Source organism: Gopherus evgoodei, chromosome 9 (assembly GCF_007399415.2).
Source record: "Gopherus evgoodei ecotype Sinaloan lineage chromosome 9, rGopEvg1_v1.p, whole genome shotgun sequence".
Lineage (NCBI taxonomy): Eukaryota > Metazoa > Chordata > Testudines > Testudinidae > Gopherus > Gopherus evgoodei.
Window position 1 is genome coordinate 35,429,375 of NC_044330.1, and position 24,290 is coordinate 35,453,664.

Here is a 24,290-nt window from a genome sequence, read left to right on the forward strand (position 1 = left end):
AAGAAATGGAAACCTGAGAACTTCTGGAAAATAAAAAAAGTACAGCTAAGTTCACAAGTCCCACACTTGTCCAACATGAGAACTGCAGCTGGCCAGCCTGTCTCACATTGGGCACCCAACAATTGAAGCACTCAGATACCTAGCCACTTTTAAAAATGTGGTCAGTCTAGACATACTGATGGTGATCAGTGGGGATGGGAAAATCTTGGGGAGTATAAGGTACAGTGAACTAAAAGGGGTATGGAAGGGAATACAGCTCCCCTTCTATTAAAAACAAAAAGGGTTTCTTGGTTTAGCAATACAGAGCTATTCTCCACAGCTCTCCCTTCTCCCAGGTTGGAGCACTGAGAACAGAATCTCCTGGATCCATCTACTTTGCAGACACAAAAACAGTGGTGGCTAATGTTTTCAAACTGTAAATTGGTAGTTAGAGAACCTAACGGACCTATGCTAACCTAGCCCAGTTGAGGATCAGGTCAGCTGGGAGGTTTCAGAACCTTAAAACTATACAATGTACTTATATGTACACTTCATACATCTTTTGTAGGCTGACAATTATTCTCCCATTCACTACCCTTCTTCAACTCCTTCCTCCAGACTCAAATCTGTTGTGACCTCCTTAGGAAATTAGTCCAGCCAGTGACCACAGTTGGGAACAGATATTTTATTTCATAAACCATTGGAATGATTTGGAACATCAAACTGTTCAGTAATTGACTGATGTAGCCTCATTACTTGGTATCATTACACTTGTCCTCCATCACTTTGTTAGTTCACACACACTTTTTTAGTCAATTAGATGGCAAGTTCTTAAGAGAGCTTATTTATTACCTGCATGTTTGCACAGGGACTAGCACAGTGTGCCCAGTCTTGACTGACTGGTGCCTTTTGGCTCTGCCACAATGCAAATAAATAATATGACAGAATTAAACTACTGTTCCTTTAAAACTTTTTAATTAATTCCACTGAAGCTAGCTGGGCGGATTTTCGGGAAGACGCCTAGTAAAACAAGTTGAAAGACAAGTGCAACAGGAAGGCAGCCAAAAACAAACAGGAGTACAATAGCTGGAATAAAAGGGGAACAAGGTTGAACTAGGAGAAACAAAAGAACATGGACTATTAAAAAGGGAACTATACCAAGGCGGGACAAAAGGAAATCAAGAACAAGCCACGACAGACAAGGTTTGATTGCATCCGAGTTTAAGAAACCTAAAATCCAATAAATGCAAAGGAAAAAGGGAGAAAAGAAAGGGAGGGAAATCAGTGCTATTAGAATATGAGGGACTTAACAGAATGAGGGGAAAGCAGCATCTCTGGAAAAAGTGATGAATTGAGATCAGAAACTGGGTGCGCAAAAAGGGAAAACAAAGAGGTGGTGCTGTTTGACAATCAAGGGAGTTTAGCAACTTTCCAAAAGAAGTGCAGAGAATCATTAGCATAAAAGAAGGGGTGGCAATAAAGAGAAATATGCAGGAGACCGGTAGACACCCTCCCCAGTAAAAAGGTAAAAATCTTGTTGTCAAGAATGATTGCAGATCATATAAATTAAGTGCAAAAAAAAAAAAATCACTTACACTCTTGGGTAGCAGACTTGAAGAAAGACTCCTGGGAAAAGAAAACAGGACACAATTGTAAGAAACCCATGCCTGGATTGGGAATTAGCCTGCGTGTATGCTGCAATGGCTCTGGATGTAGTCACTGGGGTTACTAATGTATAAAAAGAAAGGTTAGACTAGGATTTGCTGAAACCTGAAGAGGATGATGTTCATGTAGCTCAAAAAAAAAAATAGAGTACTGTGTTTGATGAGATACTAGCAGTCAAGCAAACATGCCTGAATACTTGACTTTGATATTAACTATGGGTCACATTGTGACCAGCTGCTCCATGGATGCACATGAGTGGGGTGTACAAAAGGCACCCATTTAATCCCCTGCGTGGCAGTTTCTGAATTCCCTAGAATACAGGGACTGCTCATTTCTAGCACTCCTAGCAGTGTAAGAAAAAATCTCCGAGGGGATGAGAACGCAGGGGTCCCCAATCCCTTGCACTGGCTCACATAGCTGGCCAGGCAAGCAGCATGGAGTATATCATAACTCTTGAAGGAGTGTAGTGGTAGATTAATTCTCAGAAGCAAACCTAATGAGAAGAAACTGCAGCCTCGGCTATCGCAGGTAACATGAGCTTAGCTAAATATGTTCCTTTTATACCGTTACATGCACACTGAAATCCATTCTTTGCTGTTATTGTTCACAGTCTAAGTATCATGTGAAGTATATTTGTTTATTTACAGGCTTATGCATAATGTTGTATTTTAGCTTCTCTTTAAGAGAAACGAAGGTGAGGAATAGGGTGACCATCCGTCCCATTCTGACCAGGACAGTCCCCTTTTTAAGCAGTGTCCCAGCCATCCCAACTTTTTTTCCCCTCAAAAGGAAACGTGTTCCATTTGCTCTTGCCAACTGATTAAATCAGCCAGATTAAACAGGACAAACTCCCACTTTTGGGGGGAATAAGGGGTGTGATATGGAGGAGGCAGAGGTGCCACCAACCCCGCCCCCACAGGAGGAAGGTAGGGCTGCGGGGACAGAGCAGCATGCCTGGTCCCTGCAGTGTTCTACCGACTGGGTAACAGCCTGGAGGGTTTCCCCATTTTCTCTTTGGGAAATATGGTCACCCTAGCGAGGGAATGCTTTTGTGACTAAATGGGTAGGGTAGAAGACATGGCAGGGTAAGAACACGCTGCTGTCATGACTGCAGCCTCAGCAGTGGAAGCATGAAGAGTGGCTGCAATGACAGGGATAAAACGAAGCAGGAGCAGAAGTTCAATGGTAGCGGTACAGCTCTCTTGTACAGCGGTGCGGGCATGTGCCCTTCCGCTCAAGTGTTGATTATGTTGGGATTATCTTGCTCCCTACTGACTAATCTACAAAATTCACACAGGACCAAATGAATCAAAGTGTAAATCCATTGAAGTCAATAGACAATGCCAGCAGTTCTCAAACTGGGGGTTGGGATCCCAAAGTGGGTCACAACCCTGTTCTAATGCGGTTGCCAGGGCTGGCATTAGACTTGCTGGGGCCAGGACTGAAACCCAAGCCCCACTGCTTGGGGCCAAAGCCAAGGCACGAGAGCCTCAGCCCTGGGTGGTGGGGCTCAGGTTACAGGCCTTTGCCTAGAGTGGTGGGGCTCAGGCTTTGGCTCCCCCCTCCACCCCCCTGCCACCCAGGGCAGTAGGGCTAAGGCAGACTCAGACTTCAGTTCCCACTTCTGGGGTCATGTAGTAGTTTTTGTTGTCAGAAGGGGGGTGTGGTGCAATGATGTCTGAGAATCCCTGGACTATGCATTGCCTCTGGTTTTGAGAAGTGATATAAATCAGAATCCCTACTTACTGCCCTGTCAGGGAGCCTAATCAGCTGTGATGTAAGAAGGTGTAAATTAAAGTTGCCTTTAAATCCCTTACTTTAATTTATATGTTTTACATACACACACTGTAAATCACTTTGCTTCCTATAGTAACTCTTCTGGTCCATTAGTATGTGAGTTGAACAATCTGGACTGCCTTAGATTTAGTAGATGTAAATAGACTATTTAGAAAATATTACAGCTTCACAGAAAAATGTAGATAAAAGGGATTTTTTTGTTGTGCAAATTTCAATGGAAAATTTTGATGTTTCATCCCTAAATTGAAAATTTTGACTTTCAGATTTTCCAGTGAAAAAAGCAGACATTCCAAACACAAATCTGACTAGTTGAAAAAAAAATTCCATCAAAAAAATTGATGAAAATTTTCAGTCAGCCCTAGGTATAAGTTATACATTGGCAAGAGGGTGAAAGTTGAAATAAACTTATGGGGATCTAAAATGGTGTAACCTGTGCACTGAGGTGACTGAAAAATGTACCAGCTTAGATTTCCAATAGATTTACCAGCTCAAATTCAGAGGTCATTTTGAAGATTGTATAAGCTAAATTCCTAAAGGAATTTAACTTAGGGAATTTACTTCCATTGACACATTGCCTCTAAATTTGGCTCACCCACACGTATTAGACTTATGCCTGAGTTGGGGCCAATGGATTAAACTGGGTGTTAATTTGTTCCATAAATCCCAATACATGAGTGTGCAAAAACATCTGTTTTTCAGTTTCAGTATGCCCTATTTAGGGATAACTAATAAATAATAGCAAGACCTTTCACTTACATTTTAAATAGTGGGACAGGATCCAAAGCTGACTTCTGTGGAACCCTGCCAATTTACACCCACAGAGGATCTGATCCAGTGTCCTTTCGCATAGTTTACTACTATGATCCATCTCCCCTCCCTTGGTAGCCTGACCTCCCCTGCACTTTGGGAGATCTGCACATGAAAGCAGGAAGAGTTAGGAGGAGACCATTAATAAATAGACAAACTGTGTCCCATTTTGCTCTCAAGTAGGAAATGAAAGAAAAAATTCCTCAACCATCAACTGACTAAGAAAAATTTTCCGTGGTCAACTTGGTTGTCATTCAACACTAAATGAGAATAATGCACCTGAATTCCATAGCTAAAACTCTTACAAGCAGTCCTTTGTAGTCCCTTAAAAAATCCTGTAAAACAACTTCAAATTGAATGGGATTTCTATACGTCTGTGCTTTTCAACAGGAGTTGTTCTCTTGCACACTTTTAAGAGAAGGCGGCACTCTGTTGTTTTCAGTGTTCACAAAAGTTTCTTTAGTGTCTGGACCTTTTAAAAATAACTAACTGAATTTTTAAAATAGCCTTCAGTTCCAGTGAAGAGCACCTGTCTTCTATTTAACACACCATTTCCTTCACCATATTTTAGTTGGCCAAGCCATGGCTTGCTGCAAGGAAATACGAAGCAGCAGCTGGATTTATCCTACCCTGGTTCTCTGCATTTATGGATTTTTCTCCATGATGAGGCCATCAGAACCTTTCCTCACCCCTTATCTAACAGGACCAGATAAAAACCTGACTATCAATGAGGTATGGCTATACACTGCTTTCCCATTATATGGAAAAACAAAATACTGAGTGTACTTTATTCTTCATACAGAAACTATAAGAATCTCATTTACTCGCAGCCATTTATTACAGAAAGATATATGAATGATATTTCCCCTGTGAAAGATTAGAAGCTCAATCCTCATTTCTGCCCTAAAGGGCCAACAGAGAACTCCCTGACAGAAGACAATATTCAGGGGGCACGTAGACAGCATATGTTTAAAAATGTTAAGGCGATAGGGTTCATAAAATAAAGTTTTCCCTATTAAACAGTGAACAGTGCAGTATAAGATTGTGCATCATGCATACTTATATTGCTATATTTAACGCATTGAATTAACAGCAATGAGCATGATTCTTTCTCCAAGTTTATTAAAAAACAAAAAATTAAAATTAAAAAAAAAATCACAGAATTCCTTCCTTTCCCTTCCAGGTTACAAACCAGGTTTTCCCAGTTTGGACATACTCCTATCTGGTGCTGCTGTTTCCCGTTTTCTTGATTACGGACTATCTGCGCTATAAGCCCATCATTAGTCTACAAGGCCTTAGCTTCATTATTACATGGCTGATGCTTTTATTTTTCCAAGGAGTGTTAGCCATGCAGTGGATGGAGTTTTTTTATGGGATGGTAACAGCCACTGAAGTTGCCTATTATGCCTACATTTACAGTGTTGTCAGTGCTGATCATTATCAGAAAGTGACTAGTTATTGCAGAAGCATCACACTTGTTTCAACCACAGTTGCAGCAGTGTTGGGGCAACTTTTAGTATCTTTGGCAGAGCTATCCTATTTTTATCTAAATGCCATTAGTTTGGCTTCTCTGTCCTTGGCCTTCCTAGCCTCATTTTTTCTACCAATGCCAAAAAAAAGTATGTTCTTTCACAAAAATCATATCCCTGAAATTCCCCAAGGAACAATGGGACAAGACACAATGTCAAATGCACCCAGCATTAGCGAGCAGCCAAGTTGCCAAGAGGACAAAGATGTTGTGAAATCATCTGTCATTTCCAGGACATTGCCTGAATGCCAGTCCGACAAGCACCAGTGTCATATGCTTGTGCAGTTATGCAAGGATTTAAAGGAATGCTATTGCACAAAGAAGCTTCTTTACTGGTCCCTATGGTGGGCTTTAGCCACTGCAGGCTATAACCAGATTGTGAATTACATCCAGGTGTTATGGGACGACAGAGCACCCTCTCAGAATTATGAGATTTATAATGGGGCTGTTGAGGCAGCAGCAACATTTCTGAGTAAGTAAACAATATAGTATTGAAGTATTTCCTCCAGCAAATTCTAAAATACAAACTATACCAGGTATATGTTATAAATCATGTGTGCTCCTATCATGTGGTTTAAGTCCATTTCATGCCTATCAAGCATTCCACAGTATGGGTAGGCAGGTTGTACATTCAAAATATAATACTTCATGAGACATATGAGAAGCCTCAAATGTAACACCAGACCACGTATGTCTCTAGGGAGGTGACTCTCAAAGCATAGTCTTTAATTACCAGAGTTTTGTGCAGTACTTGGTGGACTGTGGAGAGCACGCCGATCACATGGACCTTGTGTCCAGCTGCTACATTCATTCAAAGAATCTCACAATGCATTGCCACCCTGTTATTTTTCCACATGGGCCTTCCTATGTAGCCCATTTCTGAATGGTAAGGGGTGTTTCTGTGAGATGCTCCCTAAGACGACATGGATCACACTATGAAAAGTTAGAGAAATCCTTCAACAGAGTATGGCGCACACTTTGGACGTACTCTTGTGTACAGTACTTCTCTTGATGAGACCCAGGCCAGTGTACTTATTAGAATTAGCTATCAAATGACAGGAAGATCAGTTTAATATCAAACTTAATTTTCAGATGTTTTATGTGTTCACAGTCAAAAATTTCAGTCTGAAGCATGGGTTTTGGAAGTAATATATGGTGAGATGGTAGCATCCCCAGAGTTAAAGTGCACATCTAGGGTTTCATTAGAGGCCCATCTCTAGTTGAGCCTTCTCTCACATATAACCCTGTTGCCTTGCTACTTATATGAATAAAGGCTGCAAGACAGAGCCAGTGGTTACCCCTCCTTTATGAACAGGAACTTAAAAAACTCCAAGCCTCAAGAAATTTCTAAATCCTAATTCGGATGTGCAATGTGGGGCTAGAGGAGAATTTTTTCACCAAAAATTTTAAGCAAACTGTTATACTCACTATCCTGATGAAGTGGGTTTAGCCCACGAAAGCTTATGCCCAAATGAATGGGTTAGTCTCTAAGGTGCCACAAGGACTCCTGGTTGTTTTCACTATCCTGAGATACCAGAGTTTTAAAAAAGAATTAGGAACCTGGTCCATTGCTACCCTGCAGCTGGAATAGTTATTTACCCCAATGCAAAACAAATGCAGAATGCTACCATCCCAATCCAGCAGCATTTTACACTCACTTTGCACTGGGATAAATGGCAGCACAAGGTGCAAGGCAACAGTGAATCACTCCCAAGGTGTTTCCTCAGATAAATTCTCATACCCATTCTGTGTCACGTCACATCTCAAAAAGCCCAGCAAGTTCATACATTGAGCACTAGGATATGTAAGCGATTGTGATACTCTGCCTGATTAGGAATGACAGAACACTGTTCTCGGTTGGCATCCTACAGATTTTTCAAGATCAATAAAAGGTCTGGCTGGCCTAGCAAGTTTCACAAAAGATCTGTGGACTTAGCAAATTCATCAGTCAAAGGATTTGCTTCAGGATTCTAGCTGAGCTTCTAAAGCCACAAAGGAGTTTTGGCATATTTGAAAAGGACATGAACAAAACTCAGTGGAATTACTAAGCTCCCCAGGGAACCCCAAGGGCCTTCTAAGCAGAACTGGGAAGGAGAAAGTACATTCACAGATCAGCACGTGTACATTTCAAGAAATATCACTACAGTTCTAACAAAGAGGGGACTGCAACATGCTAATTAATACAGCTGTCTTCAGAATGCAAGGAGTTCCATATCTGCAGCCAAATAAGTACTTCCAGATCACATGGGCAAACACCACTATTTTTACAAAAATACTTGTTCAAAAACCAAGAAAGTTTCCAGACAAAAACGCAGCCAAGTTTGAGTGAAGGGTACATACAACACTCACCGTTCCAGAGAGTACCTTGCAGCAAAACCTGGCCTTGCAGTCTCTGCCTCACTCCCTTCCTCCTGTAGTCATTTATGTTCTCACTCCTTCTGGGGTAACAAATCCCTTAATCCAAGTATAAAACAAGCACCAAAAGCAAAAAATCTTCGGCCCCACTGGGCTCAGCCTTCAGCCCCATCCACTGCTGGAGGACCCACGCAACAATGGCCTGTCTTACCACCTAACTATTGGCTACTGAGCTCCAAACAACTCAGCAATCTGGACCAGGTCTACCCTCCCACCAAGGGTCTCTGGCTGGCCACTGCCATCAGACAGTTCCTGACCTGAGTCAGGCTTCTTGCCCCACGTGGGAGCAGCGTGTCTGCTCTCCCTCCCCAGCCAACCCCCAACCACTGGGCTGTCTTCTATTTAAGTCCAATAACTCATACATGTTAACAGGGCAGGGCTAATTAAACAGGGCTGGCCCTAGGCCTTCTGGCCCTTAAAGTGGCAGGACACCCTTTTATAGTTATAGTATTAAACAAAAAAAAAACCCAACCTCCTAAAATAATGGTGATGTGCCTAGACTATGATCATCAGACAAATGGGAAATTTTAAAGTTAAAGTTTGTGGGGTTTGGTTTTTTTGGGGGGGGGGGTGGGCGGGGAGAAGGGCGGTAACCAAATTGAAGGAATGAAAATGCAGTCTATGCCACCTGAACAGCTTTAACTTGGGTTCCATAATGCTGCCAGCCTTTACTATCCTGTGGTGGTGTTAGTCACTCTAGGAGTGTTCGGGGAAGATGCACTTATTATGGGATCTAGTGCTCACTCTCAAGTATAGACCCATTGAAGTCATTTCATTAGTTGGGTATTTGAACAACTAACCTGAGCGGCTGAATTCTTAGGGACTGGCATTCAACTTTTATGCACACCTACCATTCAGCTCAGGACACCATCAACTTGAAGATTACATTTCTACCTGAAAATTCATACCTATTACTGTAACAAGTAACAGCTAAGAGGACTGAGACAAAGTAGTAAGCAGAACAATATATGTTCTATTTTTTCATGTTTGTTTACTTTACTCACTTAACAGCATTTTGTCTAGAGTCACTGTTTTTACTGGGCAGACAGTTAGCAAGAGAAAAAACAGACTGACTGAAAAAAAAACTTCTCAATGTCAATAAGGGAGCAGAAAAGCCCTTATACATTTTTTAAATAATACATTTAAAAGGATGTGTTGCAGGATGGTCTCTCAGATTTTTTTCTTAATTAGTCAATTAGAAAAAAAATTAAATAGAAAGTGTCCCTTAAGCCAGCAAAAGCTCTTCCTTCCAGCATTCAAAAACTTTAACAAGTTGGTCTGTAACAACCTTTGCTATATGTCAAATCTATACTTATCTGATATTTCAGAAAAGATTCAGCAACTTCATTAAAGTGGCAAGGTACCTTTCAGAATTGCATCAATATCGACCATTAGACTGGTAAATAAAAATGCCAGCTTGAGGTACTATGTCTATAACTGGAATAGCAGTTTCTCTTGATTTATCTATGGGAAGCATTGAACCATCTAGTATGGCTTCTTTTGTCAATCAGTTAGCCCAGATTCTCTCTAGAGTAGTCCAGCTCCAGTACATACTGCTGACATTCAGACTAAGAACATTTTCTGTTTGCACAAAAGCTTGTCCAATACACCGAGTATAATCATGCCTATGATTTATCATTAATAAAAATGACAAGACGATGAATGCAGGTGTCTAAAAATGACTAATCTGTTACATAAAACAAACAACTTACAACTGAAACTAGAACTGTTCTAATCAAATATTTACTGTGGGCTTTAAAATCAAAACATAAGTATGTTACTATTCATTTGATAGCATGGCAGGTATAAAACTCAATGTTCTTATATCATCTCTCTAGGTTCAGTAACCTCCATGGCAGTAGGATATGTGAAAATTAACTGGGATCTTTCAGGAGAGCTAGCACTGGGAATCTTCTCTGCAGTGGATGCTGGTTCACTATTTCTCATGCATTTTACTACCAACATCTGGGCATGCTATGCTAGCTATCTAGTTTTCAAGTCATGTTATATGCTCCTCATAACAATATCAACGTAAGTACAAACCATCATCATGCTGAATTGTTTATTCACAGTATCAGAGGGGTAGAGTTAGTCTGGATCTGTAAAAGCAGAAAAGAGTCCTGTGGCACCTTATAAGCTAACAGATGTATTGGAGCATGAGCTTTCGTGGGTGAATATCCACTTCGTTGGATGCATGAAGTGGGTATTCATCCACAAAAGTTCATGCTCCAGTACATCTGTTAGTCTATAAGGTGCCACAGGACTCTCTGCTGTTTATTCACAGACTTCTCAAACCAATAAAAAAGTCACATTAGACACTCCTTCAATTTAAAAATAATGAAGTCTAGCATTAGATTGATTACAGCTCATTAACACCTTGAATTAAATCAATATATTCCCTATTTTCATTTCAAGGGGTTATTAGAGTAGTATGGAGGACTAACACAAGAAAACAAGGACGACAGCCAACCAGTACAAATGTATCCATCTTTCCTCCCACAATTACAAATACAACACTGTCTTCAGCTAGGTGGAATGTGAAACATATGGTGTTTGAAAGATGTCACTCACAAGTGACCACTGAATGCAGAAAGAATAAGCCATAATGTTTCTACATAACTGGAAATGTCTCAAGGAATTCAGCAACTAGTTATATTATGCCATCTCTATTTCAGCTAGTTATGGGTATCTGGTGGATATTTATTGCCGTAAGCTACATTTTAGATATGATATAGCTTTGTCATAGATGGTGTTAAGAGCTGTTAAATTAACCTACAGCTATACCTAGGTATATTTACAGCCGGGGCAGCTCTAGGGATTTTGCCACCCCAAGCACGGCAGGAAGGCTGCCTCTGGCGGTTTGCCTGCGGAGGGTCCACTGGTCCTGAAGCTTCGGCGTGCCTGCTGGAGGTCCTCCAAAGCCGCGGGACCAGCGGACCCTCCACAGGCAAACTGCCAGAAGCAGCCTGCCTGCCACCCTCACGGCGCCGACAGAGCGGCCTCCACAGCTTGCCACCCCAAGCACGCGCTTGGCATGCTGGGGCTGGAGCTGCCCCTGTTTACAGCTTGCTGTTAGGTTAATTAATGCTTTTAAAAAGGACTGATAACAATAAATACATCCAAACTTTGTTTTTAAAGGGGAGGGGGAAGAGAGAGAGAGAGAGTGTCATTGAATTCAAATAGATTTTGCTTATGTTACATTGCAGCTATATAAACAGAGGCTTGGAAAATACCAGCTTCTTTAGCCCCCTGTTGCTCTGGGGGGAAAAAAACCAATACAGAGTCACACAGCAGCTGGCGTATTTTGGTGTAAGAAACTATAGGCTGGCTAGAAGTTTGTACATAGCTGTTTTCTGTAGTTGTGAGTGCAGTAAGCCTAGTTGCTGTGATTGCTATCAATCACCACCTCTGCTCAAAGCAGTTAGACAAACTCTGAGCATATTATAAAGAAAAAGAGTTAAAAGAGTAACCTGAACTGTGTCCTCATTTTCTCCTTACTAGGAAAAGCCCATTAATGGATTTCAATCCTTTCCTGATTACTTGAAAGCCATTAGATGAGTTAAACCTAACATGTTTACACATCCCTGGCAGCCTCTCTTTCTATAATCAAGAAAAATTAACAAAATGAACAGAATTAAATAAAACATCAGGGGGAATTAAAGAAGAATGTGCGAAAAGCAGTATTTCTACATTCCCATATCATCGATACGAAGCTTGCATCTGTCTACACAACACACACTAGCGCTAGTGGGGAACTTTCTAATTAAAAGATTTTTCATCAGAAGATCCCAATTCATCAAAACTGAAACTGATTGAAACAGAGCCTTTCCCATCAACAATCTCACAACTAAAAGAAATGTTGAAAAAAGTTTCAAAGTTGTTGAAATGTTCATGTCAGCATTTTCAAAATGAAATGGTTCGTTCTCTGGTTCAAAACAACTCTTATTTTGACATTTTAGTTAATTTATACTAAAAACAAAATATTTAAACAATCAAATGCAACATTTCAAAATAATCAAAACAAAATGTATCAACTGACCCAATCTAAGGGTTTTTTTTTCTTCTTTCCAGATTATCAATTTGCAAAATTTTTCAACATTAACTTTTAATCTCAATTTAGGACAGGAAATTTTTTTCAAAATCACTAAACTTCTCACAGAATAGGAAAACCATTTCACACCCATCTCTCTCACACACCCCTCTCTCTTTCTCTCACACACACACGAAGTTGACACATCTGACTCACTATTCAATCCAGCCTTCTGTTTAGATTGCTTTTTTGTGAATATGGTGCAATAGAATTTTGTTCATACAAATATTTGGGGAGGATTTTTTTCATGCAAATACAGCTGTTGAAACATGAATGAGTGCATCCATGTGCACACAAGTCAATTTGTGCTGAAAGTGCTTTCAGAGCCACCTTTGATTATTAATCCAGCTAGATAAATTAGGTCAAGTCTTAAATTCAGCCAGAGCTGTCTGGAGCGGAGCTCTGATAAATATTTTCAACACCCCTGGAGTTTTCATAGCATGGTGTGGGGGTGGGGGAAAGGTTGCATGGGAGGCACCAGGAAAGACTGAGAATTTAAGCCCCGGTTTAGGTAGGGGTGTGCCTATTTCTTTCTCTTCCTCAGTCAAGAATGAATACAGCTGTTTTTAAATCTGAAGTCTGTGAATATGGCCAAAACTAATGCTCATTCTTTGCACAAAATAGACAGGAAACAGATGTCCTAAGATTTCCTAGACTACACAATGCTCCCCTCAAAGAGATTCAACATCCCAATGATTTCTTCAGGCAATGCTCCTGTTTTTATAAATGTTAGCTCACCCATCACGTGACTTACCTGACCAGTCTCTCAGCCCACATTCTTAGTGCTGCATATTGAGTACTCGCCATAAATGGTTTCCAAAACACCCGAGGGCCCAAATATAACTAAGCACATTTACACTGAAATAGTGCCAACGCCTGCTCCCCAATTTGCTATATGCTGTACAGCCTTACAGAAGGCAACAGTCTTAAATATTACATATTCAGGAATAGTAAACAATGAACAAATTCTCCAACACAAGGTGACAGACATGTCATCTACCTTGTGTGTCTCGTATCTGGGACCAACATGGCTACAAACACTGCAAACAGAAAATATCCTGACTGATACACAAACAGGAAAATAGGCCACATCTGACAGATGGTTTGTCATGAAGTTCAACCAGCTCTACCAAAAAATGGAAAGCCACAAGAACTTCAGGAACCTAATAAATATCCTATGGCCAATAAAATAATCGACATACTGTACAATGTATTGCAAGAATTACAAGCAAACTTTCTGAGTAGGAGACCCAAAAGATACAATTTTACAAAGAAAGGTTTAAAATAAATGCAAAAAAAAAGTGAATTGAGACAAAAACTTACAGGAATTCAGCACAGATAAGAAGTAACACTGCTCTACAGCCAAAATGCTTCTGAAATAAATATAGTCCAACTTTACTAATTCTGGGTCAATGAGAACGAAAATGATGCTTAAAATTGTTGATTGGCTCTAGTTTTCAAGATATGCTATTGGGTCAGTATATACGACCCTTGATTTGGGAATGGCGGAGGATAAGTGAGTTATAAAGGGAAGGGATCTCAATTTAAACCAGAAATGACTAAAATACATCTTTGACTGGATCTATGAATAAATCTATGACTGGGTTTGGACAGTACTTGCTTTTTAGGCAAAACAATGAATGATGCAATCGGAAGCTGGTATTGCGTCCCACATGATATGAATTACATCATGTTATTCCTAGACGTCATGGATGATGCAATCATAATGAAGCTTACATCACTCTGCTGAACAAATTGCCCTATATCAGCTCTAGAAATCATACAGTGTGGTGCTCTCTTATTTGTCAGTGTTTGATTTTGCAAAGGGACACATTTCTGTTTAGCCAAAGTGAGCAGGGATGCCTCGTACTTGTGTGAACAGTGCAGATAACTTCTGCTATGTTTGTGGTGAAGTGACTTTTGCATCACAAAAGCGCAGTATAACCCTTATGGTTAAGAAAGCCTATCTCCTTTATTTTGGCTGCAAAATTGGAGATCAGGATAAGAGGTGGGCCCCACACATATGCTGCAACACTTGTGCAACAAATCTTCGCCAGTGGTTGAACAAGAAAAGGAAATCTATGCCTTTTGCAGTGCCAATGATTTGGGAGAGCCAACAGATCATACCAGCAATTGTTATTTCTGCATGGTGCCTCCAGTTGGGAAAGGTGTGTCAAAAAAGAAAAAGTGGACTGTGCATTATCCAAACATTCCATCAGCTATACACTCAGTACCCCACGGAGAAGGACTGCTAGTTCCTGATGCACCAGAATCATTCTCTCTTGAGTCAGACAAGGAAGAGGAAGAGGATGAAACTTCTGGTTGTGAACCATCAATGTCACAGGACCCACATTTTCTCCCATCCTCCTCCTCTGAACCACACCTCATAACACAAGGTGAACTGAATGACCTTGTCAGGGATTTGGAACTACCCAAGAGTAAGGCAGAGCTGTTGGGCTCCAGACTACAGCAGTGGAATCTCCTGGCAGGCTATCAGGGCAAATGGAGCCCATCAATGTTTGCAAACTATTGCTGAACAGTGACAAGAGATGTTCCATTTAATGAATACAAGAGACAAACCAAGAAGCGCCGAGTAGACGCTGAATAGGACTAAACTATGTACATAATAGTTTTTTGCCTTTTGTTTCATAATACATTTTATTTATATAACCCTTTTGCTGATTTTCAAAGTGTTCCATAAACAGGACAGGTGAAATATCATGTAAAGCAACCATAAACACTTGAAAAGACCTAGGTTTACAATTTATGATTAAAACTCTACTATTTACACAATATACATAGACGTAAAATGTAAAAACTTAAATATCTTAGAAACAGTAGCCAGTTGTTTTAATTGTCATATTTGAATTCAGCGCATCAAAATACATAATAAATATCACATTTTATCTCTGAAGCAGACGACTTCTCAAAAATTGCAGACCAGTGTAATCAACGCCACTCTCAAACCAGACCTTACAAACCAACTGACAAGAGAAACACTGTTCTTAAGAGGTTCTATTAGATCCCATAGGGCTCATCTGAACCAAGAATGGAAGGATAATCCAGAAGTTTGGTACTAGCCTGGGACACCCAGGTTTAATTCCCTGCTCTCTTATAGCCGTCCCATTCAAGTCTGAACAAATTACTTGTTTCCTCTGTGCCTCAGTTCTCCATCTACAAAATGGGGATTATAGGCAATACCCTGATCCTAGAGGACAGAAGGTGAAAGCTCTCCTGAGGCCTGGTCTACACTATCCTTTTATTTCGGAATTAGCCGAGTTATTTCAGAAAAAAAAATGATTCCGTCCATGTGACCAGTTTTTTTCAATTTAAAGGGCTCTTTAATTCAATTTCTGTTCTCCTCCTTGGCAAGTGGAGTAGCACTTAAATCGAGGTTGCAATCCCAAGTTAAAAGGTATTGTGGACACAATTCGACGTTATTGGCCTCCGGGAGTTATCCCAGGATGCTCCCTTGTGACCGCTCTGGACAACACTCTCAACTCCAATGCACTAGCCAGATGGGCAGGAAAAGCCCCAGAAACTTTTGAATTTCATTTCCTGTTTGGTCACCAGCAGCACAGGTGACCATCAGCACAATCCATCACCACCACAATCCACCATCACAGGAGACCATGCAGAGTCCACCATCACAAGAGATCACGCAATCCCGGATTCGCAAACGAGCTCCAGCATAGTCTGAATGGGTGGTACTGGATCTCATTGCATGCTGGGGAGATGAGTTTCTTGTAATAGAACTACGTTCCAAAAAAAGGAACGCAAATACCTACGCTAAAGTCTCCAGGGCCATGGCGGAAAGAGGCTACTCCAGGGACACAGAGCAGTGTTGTACAAAAATCAAGGAGCTCGGGCAAGCGTACCAAAAAGCCAGGGAGGCAAACAGGCGCTCTGGGTCACAGCCCCATACAGTCTGCTCTTAGCGTGAGCTTCATGCAATTATGGGGGGGTGATGCCATCACTACCCCACCACTGTCCGTGGACACCTGCAAGGCGGGAGTTGCACGGAGCAAGGAGGAAGAGACACTGGAGGATGAAGAGGAGGAGGAGGACAGTGCACAGGCAGCAGTTTGAAAACATTGAAATGAATGTAGAAGAAGCAGAACCCCTGGGGCTGCCTGCAAGATGAATTCTGTTGCCCAGCTGTGTGTGATGGCTCATACCAAAGTGCCCCCTTTGGTCTCTGCAAAGTATTTTTTAAAATACTACCCTACCTTTTTCTCTTCCCGCAGGTGCAAATGTTTCAACATGGCCCCTATCTACTCCGTCCCAGAGGCTGGTCCAGATTAGAAGGCGGAAAAAATGAACTCAGGCCGACATGTTCGCCAAGCTCATGCAGTCCTCCCACAATGTTAGGGCCCAGCTGAACAATTACAGAGTCCCGTAAAGCATTACAGGAACATGAAGAGAGGAGGGAGGCACGGGATGAGAACAGGCAGGACACTATGGTCAAGCTCATGGGGGAGCAAACTGACATGCTCCGCTGTATGGTGGATATAATGCAGGAAAGGCACCAAGACTACAGACTTCTGCTGCAATCCCTGTATAATCAAACTCCCTCCTCCCCAAGTTCCATAGCCTCCTCACCTAGATGACCAAGACAACGAGGGGGGAGGCTACGGGGACCCGCACACTCAACCCCAGAGGATCGCCCAAGCACCAGAAAGCTGGCATATGCAAACTTTTGATTTGGTTTCTGGATCTGTCCTTCCCTCCTCCTCCACCCCCTAACTCAACCCTCTCCACCACTCCCCCAGTCTACCTTCTAATTTCTCTCAATGTGTTGTGCATCAAATGATAAAGAACAGTTTTTAAACAATTTTGACTTTATCTCCTTTCATATATATAGGGTGAAGGTAACTTCAAGAGAAACACACACAACTGTCACACCGCACCCTGGCCAGTCATGAAACTGGTTTTCAAAGTTTCTCTGATGCACAGTGCGCCCTGCTGTGCTCTTCTAATCACCCTGTTGTCCGGCTGTGCGAAACTGGCTGCCAGGCGAGTTGCCTCAACCTCCCAGCCTGCCATAAAAATGTCTCCCCCTTATTCTCACAGATATTGTGGAGCACACAACAAGCAGCAATTACAATTGGAATATTGGTTGTGCTGAGATCTAACCGAGTCAGTAAACTGTGCCAGCACCCTTTCAAACGTCCAAAGGTACATTCTACCACCATTCTGCATTTGCTTAGCCTATAGTTGAACTGCTCCTTACTACTGTCCAGGGTGCCTGCGTACAGCTTCATGAGCCATGGCATTAAGGGGTAGGCTGGGTCCCCAAGGATAACTAAAGGCATTTCAACATCCCCAACAGTAATTTTCTGGTCTGGGAAGTAAGTCCCTTCCTGCAGCTGTTCAAACTGATCAGAGTTCCTGAAGATGTGAGCGTCATGTACCTTTCCCAGCCATCCCAGGTTGATGTCGGTGAAACATCCCTTGTGATTCACCAGTGCTTGCAGCACCATGGGAAAGTACCTCTTGCAGTTTATGTACTGGCCACCCCGGTGTGCCAGGGCCAAAATGGCGATATGTGTTCTGTCTATTGCGCCATCACAGTTAGGGAACCCCAGCACATTAAAGCCATCCACAGTGGTCTGCACGTTTCCCAAAGTCACTACCCTTGATAGCAGCTGCTCAATGATTGCATTGGCTACTTACAGCACAGCAGCCCCTACAGTAGATTTGCCCACTCCAAGCTGATTCCACAGTGCTGTGGCCACTCGCTTCTCAACTGCGAGGGCTGCTCTCATTTTGGTGTCTTTGCACTTCAGGGCAGGGGACAGCAAGTCACAAAGTTCCAAGAAAGTGGCCCTACACATAAGAAAGTTTTGTAGCCACTGGGAATCGTCCCAGAAATGCAATGCTACGCGTTGCCACCAGTCTGTGCTTGTTTCGTGGGCCCAGAATCGGAGTTCCACGACATGAACCTGGCCCAATACCACCGTGGTCTCCCAATTGCCACATGCAGGGGCAGCTCCAGGCCCCAGCACCCCAAATGCGTGCTTGGGGCGGCAAGCCGCGGAGGGCACTCTGTCGGCGCAGCGAGGGCGGCAGGCAGGCTGCCCTCAGTGGTGTGCCTGTGGAGGGTCCGCTGGTCCCGCGGCTTAGGTGGACCTCCCGCAGGCGTGCCTGTGGAGGGTCCGCTGGTCTCGCGGCTTCGGAGGATCTCCTGCAGACGTGCCTGCAGGAGATCCACCAAAGCCACGGGACCAGCGGACCCTCCGCAGGCAAACCACCGGAGGCAGCCTGCCTGCCGTGCTTGGGACAGCAAAATGCCTAGAGCCGCCCCGGCCACGTGCCACGCATCTAGGAACATCTGTGTCCATGTCCTCATCAGTACAGTAATCGCACTATTGTCGCTTCCTCGCCCGGTTTTGCAAGTACTGAACATACTGCTGGATAATGCGTAAGGTATTTACAATGGTCAAAACTGCAACGGAGATCTGAGCGGGCTCCATGTTTGCCACGCAATAGTGCCTGCATAGGTAATCCTTGAAAAAGGGTGCAAAATGAGCTGTTTGGTTCAAGATGGCCGATAAAAGGCTGTAAATGGTTGTCTTCTGTAGCTTCCATGGGAGCCCAGGACAGACAACATGGAAAAATCAGTGAGAGCAGAGTTTGCAGCGGAAGCATGAGCAGAGTTTGCGGTGGAAGCTGTGCAGCTCTATTCACGATGAGTGGGAAATGGTTAGATGAAAGAGTAGATAGAAAGAGGAGAGGACATTTGAAGTGGATTCAACATACCAGGAGACAGGCGGTGCATAGCTTTCATGGAGGGAGGAGTGAATGACGGCACACACCCAGAAAAACCCGTGAGAATGTTTTTGCCCCATCATGCACTGGGAGCTTAACCCACAATTCCAATGGGTGGCAGAGACTGGGGGAACTGTGGGATAGCTACCACAGTGCAACACTCCGCCATTCGATGCTAGCCTCGGTACTGTGGGCGCACTCCACCGAATTCACGTGCTTTAGTGGGGACACAACACTGAATGTATGAACTCGATTCTGGAAATTCAAATAAAATAACTTTGAATTAATTTTGTACTGTAGACATACCCTCAGAGACTATGATAATATGGGGGGACAGGGCATGTAAGGACAGAGATAGATAGCTAACATGTTCAAATACACCTTGCCTTGTCTACACTAGCATGTTAAAATGCATTAGTAACGTGTAAAATGACACCTTTTATCCTAGCCTAGACATACTGTACTATATGTGAATCATCGCTCTTTTCCAAGGAAAAGGATAGGGAATACATTCACGTTCTCTGCAGTTTAACTAACCAACCATTTAATTTTAGGTTTCAGATCGCTGTCAATCTAAGCATGGAACGCTACGCTTTGATGTTTGGATTCAACAACTTTGTTGCCCTGGTGATTCAGACCATTATAACTGTAGTCGTAGTTGATTCAAGAGGTCTGGGATTGAAGATAGTCACCCAGGTAAATAGTATTATTCACTTCATATTTACTGTTTGGCTAATTCAGTTAGTGTTGCATGCATCTTAAACCTCTAAAAGGAATCCTTTGACATCACAATTTCCAGTTTAAGCAATCATAATCCACTCTTCTTTTGTCCTTTCCCTTGTGTAGACAGCACTGAAGATGTAACTTGGTCACCAGGTTTGAAAGTTTGCCACTGTGTTTTTACATAAAACTCATAGGTTAGTCATGGTCCCTTCCCCTCACCCTTAGTGGCCCAGGTACACACTCTAGGATCCCATTAAAATGATCCTTCGATTTGTGGCAGGGACCCCAGACCAATTCATGACTGAGCAGGTAATACTATTGGGCTGCTGCCAACTTCCTATCAGTGAATACAGATAAACTAGCCCCCACCCTGCTGAGAAATCTACATAATCTCTAGCCACAAGGTGCCATGGCAGTTCAACAGCACAGAACCAAGCGCAAGAGGCTCCTGCATTCTAATTCCATCTCTGACACAGACCTGCTATATAACTTAAGTCAGATAACTTTGCCTTCCTGCCTCAAGTTTCTCCATTTGTAAACTGGAATAGTAATACCTACTTATCACATAGCAGTGTTCACTGTGCTTATTAACCAGTCCTGCTTCTACAAATGTCAACTGAAATTTTGCCTTTGAGTTCCAGATCAGCAGGATCTAGCCAAAACCTCGGTAAATTATTTTTCCCTCTTTGAAATCACATGCTACTTTCTAATTACTGAAGAGAAGTGGAAAGGAGCTTTTGGTAACTTGTGAGAACAGGGAAAGAATCATCAGGGTACCAAAGTAGGAAAGTAAAGAAAGGGTAGAACTGGCTAACATGTGGCTGGCAAAGGGGGCAAGACATGGAAAGAGGAGCCCTATTTTGAATCTCTGTTTGATGCGGGAACCTGTCTGATAATTGCTATACCACTGCAGCTCACAGCCACACCGCACAGAGTAGGAATACATCCAACAGCACAGAATACCTAGGTATGTAGCATATAAAGCTATTTGAGTTGGTACCCAGGCTCTTACAAAGAGTGCCATGGGATCTTCAATGACCACAAGTGGCCGGAAACTCGGTTTTACATCTTGTCAATAGACTTAATTCTCAGCTGGTGTAAATTGTCAGAGCTCCACTGAAGTCAATGAAGTTCTGACAATTTACACCAATTGAGCATTTGAGCCTAGAGGCAGCAGGTTTAACAAGGTAAGAAATGTTATCCTGGAACTTGCATGCCTGTCAGACTAATGCTTTCATGATGCCAACTGTAGATACGATACGAACTGACAAACATAATGCAAAAGACTTAAGTGAACAAGCGCTCCCCATATTGGTACCTAAAGTCATCAGATGCTTCAATAACACAAGAAAGTCCATGGAGAGCTCACTTTTGAATATGGAAAAGAAAACAAAAACATCTGCTCTGTTAGTTCCGATCTTTACCACATTCCCGAGTGAATTCAGAGTTCCCTCAATGATATCTCAGACACAGCAATTCCACATCACTTTTGCTGGCCCTCTGGACTCCAAGAATACCAAAAAGGTGTTCAGATACCATTCAACAGGGGTGTGACTTCTGAGTTTAGACATGTTGTTATATGGCCTTGAGGGCTCTTGGTTGGTTAGCACAAGCAGGAAACGTTCCTGGAATGATGATGACAAGCACGTTGCTGATTCCCCCAGCATCAGCCCTTTTGCTTTCCCCCAGCATGGAGCACCCCTGTCCTGATCTTCCTCTCAGGGTTAGTTCTGCACAGTAACTCGGTTATACTATTTACCTGCCAGGTGGTTTCAGCAGTGAAGCTACAGTAATGCCTGACAAGACTGGTAGAGGAAGGAATAGTATAAACAGCTGGGGGACTCAAACAGGGCATTATTGAACAAAACATTGTCCAAAATGCTAAAGACCCCTTGAGAGCTTCTTTTCACAGCCATTGAATGAAAAACTCTACAATATAAAGGCATAAGAGCAGGCTTACGATGTATTACTTTAGAGCTTTTAATAAGTTCTCAGAGCTTTACATTTTTCATAGTGTTAAAAGCACTCCTCCCTCCCCATTCACTGTGAAAGGCAAAAATAAATTGCTTCCTGATGTGTTAAATTTTGACCTACGCTACGTTCAGGGTAATAACTGCTATAAGACTCTGTACATCTTGAGATCCTGAAATGAAGATACATCTACAGTATATCTTTGATTGTCTGCATATCATGGAGGAATGAGGAAGCAACCTCTTTTGGATAATCACAGTTATCAGTGTAATTTATAAGTGTTTAATTTGTTTCAATTAACAATTTCAGCAACTGAGGTTTGTATGAACAAGGTAGAACTGTATCATTTTCAAGATACCATATACAACAATCCTTATACTATAATAGGATAGAATATCACGGATACCATGCAAACAAACAGATCTTGTGTTCTCCCAATCCTGGACCATATCGATACTAGTCGAGTCTCCAGCATAAACTAGTGGCTCCCTGAAGGCTGCTTTCCCTTGGCTGCCTATACCCCCAAGGAGCCATTCCAGTAGCTGGGCATTGCCAGAGCCTAAGGAAATATTTGGCCATGCCTCTTTCCCTGACCACACTCTTATGCTGGCCAGGAGGAGCAGGGGGCTGGTGTAGGAGCCAGTATGACACCTGTGCATCACCCAAGGATCCTCTGGTATCTAGTAAGCCATCCAAATGAAGTTTGTGCTTGCGGAAATTTAGCTATGACATGGATGAATGAATTGGTAGACTCTATATACTTAATAGTTTAGAAAGAGGTGGGTATTTCTCCAATACAGTATGTGTGTTTCACCAATTCTTCTGCATTCATTTTTTTCAGTTCCTAATTTATGGCAGTTACTTTGCAGTCATAGCTGGGATTTTCTTGATCAGAAGCATTTACACAATTGTCTCAATCCAATGCAAAAAGGAAACACAGAACTCCTCCAACGGATCTCAGAACATTAAGGAACAAGAATCAGAAACCAGATTATAACCAGCTATGCAAACATCTGTAGTTTTAATGACTTATCAAAAATGCCCCTGCCTACAAAACTCACTGAAGTCAATGAGAGATTGCAGTAAGGGAAGCAGCACTTAGTCCTTCATGTACGCCCCTGCTAAATCACAACAAACTTACGCCAGCCGAAAGAATTGCTTGATATAATTGAACACCAGATCTTCAGCTGGTGTAAATCAATATTGTGCCACTGATCTGGACTGATCTACACTAACTTATACCCTTCTGAGGAACTGGCCCATCATACTGACATTTGGCCAAAAAAGGAAAGAATCTGGTTTGATTGGATTCTGATTTATTTACACAACAGCATAACAATTTCAATCTATAGTTATGCCAAAAATACCAAGGTTCTTTTCCCCTCTCTCTCAAGCTTTTGAAAAAATTGTAAATAGGCTGCTTTCCATTCAGCAATTCAGCTTTGCTACTCCAAGTGGGATGAGGGTTTTTCCTATGCCTGTAGAAGAATTACTGACTCTACACCCCTATAACATTCCTTCTTAGTTTTGTATCTATAATGCTGTTTCCTCCCCTCCACCTTTAAGATCACTCTTGAAAACTGGGCCTTTCACTCATGATGGTTGGAGAAGCCAGGTTCCCCAGAACAACTGTGATGGTTAAATTGAAAAAAAAAAAAAAGAAAGAAAGAAAGAGTCAAGTCATCATTATTTATATTTCGAAAGCTGTTGCTTGAACTTCATGGTGAATCCATGGCAAACTTGGGCTGGAAGAAGAGGAAGAAAATTTAAGAATCAAGGCAAAAGATAAACAGAGAATCCCACTCATTTGCTTGTGCCTAGATACAGAGTTAATTTAAATTAAGGGCACATGTTTCTCCGTATCTCTAAATTCAAAGAGATTGTCCAGTATGCAGTACAACCAGGATAGGTGAAGTGTGGGGAAATGTGGTTTGGTACAATACAGGAAAATTCCAAACTAAATGAGTGAGGCAGGAAGATGCATCAAATAAAAATAAACACTGCAGGTATATTCATTAAGTGCCAAATCACCAGGTCCACTGATATCAGATGAGGATTTTCATGAGTAAGGACTTCAGAATTTATAAAAGGCTTGAAGCCCTACAGTTCAGCTGAACAGTGAGAGAAAGTCACATCCTGAATGACAGGAGAGAGATTCAGAAAGCACAGATCCACCTTGTGGATGGCCAGCCTCACATAAGTTATATCAATTCTTTTTTCTGTAACAAAGTTTTGCTGCAGTTTCTAACTACTTCTCAAAGCCAGACTGTAATAATAGAAGAAAATTATAAACTGAATTCACAGAATAGTGCTTCATTCAAAGCAACTGCACAGATATTACTTACCTAGTTCTCCCAATGGCCACGTGAAGCACATGGGTAAGTATCCTCTCTTCCCCAAATGTTGGAATAGACAAAGATGCAGGTAAAAAAGTGGACAAACTGCAAAAGGTCCAGAGGAAAGCAACAAAAATAAGTAATAGTCTAGAAAACATGACCTGAAAGGAAAGATTGAAAATATTGGGTTTGTTTAGACTGGAGAAGA

General features: G+C 42.1%; 1 protein-coding gene across 2 annotated transcripts; it reads left to right on the forward strand.

Moving 5' to 3' along the window:
* Positions 1–1,059: 1,059 nt before the first annotated feature.
* On the forward strand, positions 1,060–23,965 carry SLC19A3 (solute carrier family 19 member 3). 2 transcript variants are annotated; one of them, XM_030576386.1, is made up of 6 exons: positions 1,060–1,182; positions 4,820–4,980; positions 5,432–6,248; positions 10,030–10,222; positions 19,607–19,748; positions 22,588–23,965. In XM_030576386.1, the coding sequence occupies exons 2-6, from the start codon at positions 4,831–4,833 to the stop codon at positions 22,741–22,743; spliced, it is 1,458 nt and encodes a 485-aa protein (XP_030432246.1). In that variant the 5' UTR covers positions 1,060–1,182; positions 4,820–4,830; the 3' UTR covers positions 22,744–23,965. The 2 variants fall into 2 exon arrangements, with proteins under 2 accessions (XP_030432246.1, XP_030432247.1); XM_030576387.1 differs by lacking the exons at positions 19,607–19,748; positions 22,588–23,965 and adding an exon at positions 11,693–12,073.
* The last annotated feature ends 325 nt before the right edge of the window (positions 23,966–24,290 follow it).

Coding starts and splice junctions, on each gene's coding strand:
- SLC19A3 (XM_030576386.1), top strand. CDS start 4,831: ATGGCTTGCTGCAAGGAAATACGAAGCAGCAGCTGGATTTATCCTACC. Junction 4,981..5,431: donor AAAACCTGACTATCAATGAG/GTATGGCTATAC, acceptor TTTCCCTTCCAG/GTTACAAACCAGGTTTTCCC. Junction 19,749..22,587: donor GATTGAAGATAGTCACCCAG/GTAAATAGTATT, acceptor CATTTTTTTCAG/TTCCTAATTTATGGCAGTTA.